Raw genomic sequence first — 8,459 nt, 5'->3', positions numbered from 1 at the left:
AGTCGCCATTCCCGGATCTCGGGACTGGCGGAGACGGCGGGGGGGGGGAGGGGCACACACCCGCGCCCACTGCAAGCGATTAGTCTCTAGACGCCCGATCAATTGTAAACGGCCATCGCTGACTTAACATTTCCGACAGTTTCTCCACTCGTGTGCATGCTGGGGGCCACGCACGAGGGGAAGGACGTCTTAAGACGCCCTTCCGTTTGGCCGTTCAGGAACGGCCATGGACGGTAGGTGGTTAAAGAACTTCCCGTATAAATGCTAAATACATTTTTGTTACCTGCTGATGGTAAATACACCTTTTTATAGGCAGTTCAAGTGTTGGCATATAACTTATAAATACATAGGGAAATATTTTATTAAAGGGCTGTTCAATCAAATCAGGTGGGAGAGTAGAAGTATTGGCCATAGCAACACCATTCCAACTGACCGGTAAGAAAATAAATAACCAAAGGATGCAATTGTTTCCTGTTAGTAGAAAACCTCCTACTGAGACGCATCAAATATTTTTTCACACACACACCAGCAACATTAAATAGGCTAAGCTACAAACAGCCAGGAATACAATGTGGAGCATGTCACCTGGAGCCTGTATTCTCTTCTCATAGCAGGAGTCAATGTATGCTAATGGAAATGATTTGCATACAGACAGGGTACAATCTGGTGTTTAAAGATATTCATATGGAATCACAATAGACAAATGTCATCTAAAATGGGGGAATCCTTCCTTTTTAAAGTAGACCTAAAACATGAGCTGCCGTCTGACATTGCTCCACAAATGTTTGTTGCCTGTATGATAGGCTGAGAATCTTGCCTCACAATTCTAGTTTAGACAGTTATGCAGAGAAGCACTCTTGGGGCCGATTCCCACCAGCTGCTGCACAAAACGCACTGTGGCTGGTGTGCGGTGCCCAAAAGTGCCGATGTGCCTATCCCACCATTTCGCAGTATGTTAATAATAATATTATATATATCTCATGCAGATATTGGTTCCATATTAAAGCAACTCTGTATTATATTACATTCCTTTTGTGTGTGTGGTTTTTTTTATTTTTTTTTATTTATGGTTTACCACAAAAATGTTGGTATTTTATGTGCACTAAAATGAGTGTTTTGTTTTTTTTTCTATTTATCCAGTATGTCTTTAATCGGTGTTACTGTTTGCTGATTGGGGAGGACACTGAACAGAATTGTTATTTGGGGGGGGGGGGGGGGCAGTATTCACTTTTGATGTACTTCCCACCAAAGTTCTTCTTTCACGCTTAATCTCCTTTTTATGTTTTCTTAGGTTTTTTATGCTGCCAGAGATGCCCAGGTTTCAGTTGCCGTATTCCTGCAGCTGCTTGGCTTTTTTTCCATAAATTCTTCCCCCATTTGGGCTTCCTTTCTGGGTAAATGCCAAGGTCTCATTGATGTCCCATTTAAAGGGAAAGGTATCGCCAATGGAGATGTTAATGGAGCATCAAGGCAGAAGAAAGAAGGCATGGGTGAACAATCTAGTCAGAACACCCAAGGAAGAGATCCTCAAAGAAATCGGAAAAAGCCCCTGGGAGTGGGGTACTCAGTGAGGTACTTCACGCTGTGTAATTATACTGTGCCTACTCTTATAAAAAGTAGGCACAGTATATGTAGGTGGACATATGAGTATTTACAATGATACATTGTATCCTTTCAGTGAAATGTATCTAAACATCGGGCTCTCGAGCTGTCAACAAATAGCGGTGAGATGAGTCACTGCTGCCTCTCTGCTATTTTGAGCTGTCAAATACGGGATCGCAAATTGGGTCCTCTATTTGCATGTAACGGCTTCATTCTTTCATTAATGAAAGGAAGAAGCTTTTACAAAAAGCTTAATTATTTCATTAATTAATGCCTCAATACTGAGACATTAATGAATGACTGTTAAATGCTGAGAATCAGCAAATACCGGCATTACAAAGCCTGATATAACTCGTCACGTACAGTGTACGTGGCCAGTCATATAGGCACAAAGTGACAAGACGTACACTGTACGTCTCCCGTCACGAAGGGGTTAAAGGTGGGTGTGGATTTGGTCTGGAGGTATCTTGTCCAGGCTTTTTGGACAAATTTGCAATAAAGCAAATCTGTGCTGAGATGTGGAGGCTGCAGCTGCTAACATCTACTTCTAAAAAGTGCTGGCTTCCTGCCTGTCATTCTAATCTGGCTTTATTACCTGGTCACTGACTTTAGATCATGTATACAGGCTTCACACCCACATACGTGTTGTGGGTCAGTAACCCAAAGTATTGAAAACCCAGATGGCCATCCCCTTTAATTCATAGCATGCATTGTAAGTGAAAGTTAGCAGATTACCTGCAGTTCAGCGTAACCAGTTGCCTTCCAAAATATTTGCTGTTCTAGTCTGCAATTTTTGTGATGTAGAAAATATTGCTTCCAGTATAGGCACAATAAAGGCCCCTAGCCTGCTGATTACCAGTGACTCCACAGCACACAGAGGTCACCCTTCTGTTCTACGCTGTAATATAGTGTTTAGAAAAGTAGAATGCTAGCCCTGTGCAGTGCAGCAGTGTGTTATTGGCTTTGTTTACATTCCCTCTCCTGGCTGATCACCAAGGTACATGGGATCCCAGGAGACCAATATGAAGATCAGTGCAGGTATATTTAAATGTGCATAACTCATTTATTTTGGTGTTCATCTGTCTGGCCTTCAGCTTTAATGTATCCAGCCTAAAAGGAATCAAGCCATCTCTAATCTGTGTAGGAAATGGAACCCTTTTTCTCTTTATATAAAAAAAAAAGACATTTCGGTCTTGCCCAGGGAGCAGCAGGTACAACTCACAGGACTTCATGTGCTGCTATGGCTTTTCCCCCCTTGGACACACGTGCAAGATCTATCCAATAATCAGTCCAAACTAAAGCTTTTCCAGCTATTCATATCTATAATCATAATAACTTTTTTGATTTGCAGGAAATCCCCATTGTACGATAACTGTTTTCTGCATGCTCCAGATGGACAGCCTCTTTGTACCTGTGACAGGAAAAAAGCCCAGTGGTATCTAGATAAAGGCATTGGTGGTAAGTGCCGCCTTTTTTTGAAGCCTTTGGTTTTAAATATAACTTCTAGTGAGTGACACAAGTAGGCTGTCATTGCTGACTTCTGACAATGCTAGCTTTGAGGTCAGTGAATTGAACTGAAACCTATGGCTTAGTTTTGGCAGCCAGGTCACCAGCTTATAGGAGAGGTTGGCATTGGCAGTCGGCTTGTTTGTCCTGGTATCCTTTTCTTTGAGCTTACTCACTCCACTAACATTTTCTGTTTTAGATTTGATAAGCAGTGAGCCGTTTGTAGTGAAGCTGCGCTTTGAGCCTTCTGGTCGCCCTGAAACGAATGCAGACTATTATCTGACGGTGAAAAAGAATATTTGTGTTGTATGTGGCAAAAGGGAGTCTTATATCCGGTGAGTGTGAAGCCTTTGTAGATATGAGGTTGTATGCATTAGGAATGCACTGGTACAGATAATAGTATCGGTGCCGATAGAGTATTTGAGCGAGTACTCTCCCAAATGCTCTGATACTTGCTTCCGATACCGGAACTTCTGGTCAGAGGGAGATCTCCCTCCTGACCAGCAGTGCTGAGGGAGCATGGAGCCACCTTCCTTTCCAATCAGGAAGCTGGGTGGTGGGTCATAACCAGCTTCCTGATTGGCTAGGAAGCCGGCTTCACTTGTTGCTAAGCAGTCTGACTTCCTTACCATCAGGAAGCCGGGCGGCACATAATCACCCGGCTCCTGATTGGAAGCCATGCTGTCTGGCTGGAAAGCTGGTTTCACTTGTTTCTAATCGGGAGGTGGGTTATGACGTGCCGCCAGGGTTCCTGATTGGTCAGGGAGCAAGGCAGCCTCCTGAAGCTGGTGGTCTTTCGCTAGAACACCGGCTTCACAGGCAATCAGGAAGCCGGGCGAGGGGTCATGATCTGCCGCCCGACTTCCTGATAATCGGGGCACAATGCACTGGTACTCAATATAGAAAAACCGTTATCGGTGCATCCCTAGTATGTATATATTATATGCTGTAGGAGTTGTCTAAAGCTATAAACTTCACTTTTGTATTAGCAATGCTGGTCTGCTTCTAGTCCGAGTGGTCACATAGGGGAAATAGGATAAGACCTCTTAACTCAAATTAAGGCTGAGGTAACTCTGTTCTCTGTAAGCTACATGCAGGACACATGTAAGTGCTACCTCTGTGGGTAGGGCTCTTGGCCACAAAGAATAATGGAACTGTCCTGCAAGTGTAATTGTGCCGAGAGGAAAATCTATTTTAGATCTTGATTTTATGCAGACAGACCATTTTGTCTTTAAAGCTCCAACATTCAGAGGGTGCTTCTAGATGCTAGCTGTGGGTTGTGTTTTTTTTTTTAAACTCTGAACAAGAGTCATTTTGTGATTGGGTGAGAGGAGATTCCTGGTTTAACCACCTTTTACTCTAACCCAATCACAGAATGCCTTGTATTCAGTATATATTGTAACAAAAACAAATAGGGCTCTTGTGGAGGGAGAAGTGAGATGCTAGATTTCTCCAGTCATCTAGGATGGCAACCTGAGAGATTGGTTCCTCCTCTACAGGAAACACACTTGAACAGAGTTTTTTTTTAAAAATCCCTCAGTTTTCGCTGGTTATTGCGGAGGCCGCGGGTCCCCATCTGTGCAGCTCTGCCAATGGCATCGCTCCATGTGGACTTGCTACTACAGGGGGTTCCCTTTATTGCAGGAACTCCTTTTTTTTTTTTCTGTAATCTCTCAGAGAAGTCAGTCTGAGCTGCAGAAGCTCACAGCTCAGGAAGTGTCCAGAATAAAAAAAAGCATGTTTGGCATGGGTTTCACCGATGACTTTCGACCATTCATAACATGTCACCACCTTATGAGCCTCTGTTTTGAGTCTGCTGCTGCTCATAGGTGAGCAGCTACTGCTGGGCTGTCTGAAGTCAAGAATGGAAAAGGTCTACTGTTCCTTTTTTATACTGGTAATGAAAGCTGACCTAAAAGCTAAGTTATAAATTTGTAAACCTACAAGACTCTATAATCCTTAAACGTTGCGGTGAACAGTCTATTGTGGTCTTCAGATTGTTGTACCAGTAGTGCACTGGGAGAATTGGTTTCCTTGCAATGTACATCAGAATGACAATTCTTCCTCCCAGCATGCACTAGTCTGCTTTTGCTGTGGTCGTTTGGGCTGCATGTAAAAGCTCTTAAGCTCTTCCATTTTAGCATGGCAGTTCTGCACTGCATTTTATCGCTTACCCAGGCTGTATCAGACCAATGCATTATAAGCATTCTATTAATCGCCTGCATTTTTATTTTTTTTTTATTTTTGCAGGAAGAACATTGTGCCTCATGAGTACAGGCGTCACTTCCCAATTCAGATGAAGGATCACAACTCTCATGATGTGTTACTTCTCTGCACATCCTGCCATGCAGTTTCCAGCTACTATGACAACAATTTGAAACAACAACTAGCAGTGGAGTTTTGTGCTCCTATTGGTTGTGAGGAAGGGGTGCGCATGCTGGAAGATGCCACAAGAAGGCAAGTGCGTTCAGCGGCGAGAGCCCTGCTCAATGCTTCAAGACTGCCAGAACAACGCAAAGAGGAGCTCTTGGCGGAGATCAAAGGATTTTATTGTATAGAGACGGTCACTGAAGAAACTCTCAAAGAAGCTGCAAATTTGGAGACCAGGTAAGAGCAGATGCCATTGTACATACAGGGGGAATTGTTCAACAGCCACTGGAGACATATGTACATTCTCTAGTTGTAAGGTTTGCAAAAATTAGGTTTATATTTAGGTTTTTCTTAATGTGCAAAATATTGCACAACTTAAATGTGAAAATTGGGTTCTACATTGTAACTGTACTGGATAGTGTGACCTTTAATTAATGGCCTACCAATTAAAGGTATTTGACTTCAATGCCAAATGCTGATGAGATCTGTGCCTAGACAATGTAATTAAAGGTGAGGCAGATGGTGGTTAATAGTGGAACGTAGAGGACTAGCATACTACCTTCGTGTGAAAAAAGTACACTCTTTGAATTCCACTGTTTTGCATATCAAGACATAATAAAAAATCATCTGGTCCTTGGCAGGCCTTAGAATTGTGTAAAGTACAACCTAAATGCTCTGATGCCTAGCCTGATACTTCTGGTATCAGGAAGCCAGGCAGTGAGTCATTGGCTAGAAAGCCAGCTCCCTGCTTTCCTGTCACCTAGTGACTAGAAGCATGGAGACGGCTTCCCTGCTAATTGGGAAGCCAAGTAGCGAGTCGTTACACGCTGCCCCGCTTCCTTAGTGGGACTTCCAGTATCGATATTTGGTTTCAGCGAGTACCGAAAACTGTATCGGTGCATCCCTAGTACTGTATATATTTTTTTGACTCTACTGTATATGGAACATGCTGCATTATAAGGTTACAGATTGTATGAATGGGACTCCTGTTTTGAGAGAAGTTAGGGCTGTCCTCCTGAAGATACTAGTTGCTAAACAGTCTCTGGCTTTGCTTTTAGATTTGTAACAAGCATGCCGAGTATCAGGAAAGTATGACTTCTGATCAGTAATTCAAACTGACAGCCAGGCCACTAGCATCTTCATGACAGATACTTTCAGTGCTCATACACTGAAAGTATCAGGTGCCCAACAGATATGGCATAGGTTTGTTTTCCAGCACCCTACATTTAGTAATCTGCTAAAGAAAAGGGGGCTTGTGGAACATATGCAAGATTCCCTTTTAGCTCCAATCCTGAAGATGCTTGTTTTGTACTTCTCCTGGCAAGGACACCCTGTTTTATGTAGCAGAATACATGTCCAACAGTGTGTTTTGACATCTGTGCCTACTGGTCTTAAAGGAAACTGGTTACAAACCCAGCAGTTTAGTGTGTGTGCGTGTCCAGGTAAACTGGTTACATGCGTATATGGAAGCAGTCTTTTATCTGCTAAAGGACTTGTGTAGCTGTCCATCCAGTCCTAAGATTTGCACAGCCATGTGAACAACACTAGTTAAAACTGAGCAGTGTCTGGGCAGTGAATAGGAAATGGCAGACTGATGAGGTCATCCCTCTGCCTTTATCATCTCTATCTAATCTATCTAATCTATCATTAGTGAGAAACTAATTTGCTTTTCCTTTTTGTTCCCTTTTTTTTTTTTTTTGCAGGATATTTAATGAAACGTATACCCCACATGGATTAAAAGTGGTGCAGTGCTTTGCAAGAGAAGGACTGAAATCTTTAATGGAGCTTGAGAAACGCTGGCGCCACCACTTCTTGGACACTATGCAGCCCAAATTTCTCCCCCAGCAGTGGTCGGTTGATCATAACCACCACAAACTTATCAAGAAGTATGGTGAAGATTTACCCATCAAGCTGGGCTAGGACTTGAATTAAAATGTCCTGACCATACTGACACTGTTATCTGAAGGGCTGCTAAGAATGCTAGAAGTGAACTTTTACTAGAACCGTTTACACTAGCTGCTGGCAATCATTGGTGCTGTAACTGCTGGAACACAACCTTCATTATGTGTAAATGGCTTGGATCATTTATTTAGCAGTACTGAAAATCGATGGACCGATGCCTTGTCCAATATCTTATCCCAGTTTTGTCGGGCTAAGCTTAAGTTATTTTTTTTTTAAACTCTTGCTGTAATTTAAAATATTTATTAACAATTTAATAATTTGGCCTTTAAAATGTGATAAATGTAAGTGTAACTTTACCACTGCTCCTGAGGTGCAGCTTGTGTCTTTAGCGCTACTTTATTTTGCCCCCGAAGTGAATTTTTCCAGCCTGCTGCTATCTGCAGCAATTGGAAGTGTTGAGCTGACTTGCTGTATATAATTAAATGTAGATGGCTAAGAGTTGCCAAAACTATACTTGCACTGTACACAGAATGCCTCCCCAGCCACTGTCTGTAGTAGTTTGTTAAACCCTACATTTACAATGATGGTCTTGCCAACAGTGCAAAGCATCTAAATGGTTTTTTACAGTACCTATTCTGCACTGCATTTGGCTGAACAGACAAGCTCACTATGGGCGGCTGCTTGTATTGGAGGGCTGAATAGTTCTGGAGACTGCAGCTTGATGCATATGAGGATCAGGCAACAGCATGTCTGTCATAAAAACCTTCTTATATCAAGCAGTTCAGCTTTTTTATTTTGTGCATGGGTTTCTGCAAACAATGCAATGCTAAGTCCGTGTACTAGCCAGTAGCATGGGCCAGCTTATAAATTTGCATAAATAGACTAAAAGTTCATGCACAGAGCCAAACATTGGTGGGAAAAATTAACACGTGTAGTCATAGTACCTGACATATTTTCATGTGTCTGTCTTTTCATGTGTCTGTCTTCTTCCATACCCTATGATGACCTCATTTCTTTTTCTATAGAAAGAACTTTCAATCTTTTGTACCATGTATTTATCTGAAGACTCCAGTGATGGG

At 42.4% G+C, this 8,459-nt stretch overlaps 1 protein-coding gene across 2 annotated transcripts in view; it reads left to right on the top strand.

Annotated features, from left to right (window-relative positions):
* EXD2 (exonuclease 3'-5' domain containing 2) overlaps positions 1–7,519 on the top strand; it is a 12,339-nt gene extending 4,820 nt beyond the window's left edge. For both annotated transcript variants that reach the window (XM_018565087.1, XM_018565088.1), the window contains 5 exons: positions 1,292–1,572; positions 2,954–3,060; positions 3,308–3,443; positions 5,359–5,715; positions 7,182–7,519. In XM_018565087.1, the coding sequence (XP_018420589.1) occupies positions 1,292–1,572; positions 2,954–3,060; positions 3,308–3,443; positions 5,359–5,715; positions 7,182–7,398 (1,098 nt within the window). In that variant the 3' untranslated portion in view covers positions 7,399–7,519. The remainder of the gene's footprint in view (positions 1–1,291; positions 1,573–2,953; positions 3,061–3,307; positions 3,444–5,358; positions 5,716–7,181) is intronic.
* Positions 7,520–8,459: the final 940 nt, after the last annotated feature.

This window comes from Nanorana parkeri, unplaced genomic scaffold (assembly GCF_000935625.1).
Source record: "Nanorana parkeri isolate BGI_ZX_2015 unplaced genomic scaffold, ASM93562v1 scaffold812, whole genome shotgun sequence".
NCBI lineage: Eukaryota > Metazoa > Chordata > Amphibia > Anura > Dicroglossidae > Nanorana > Nanorana parkeri.
The sequence above is the reverse complement of the archived record's forward strand: the minus strand, read 5'-3'. Positions and strand labels throughout refer to the sequence as shown.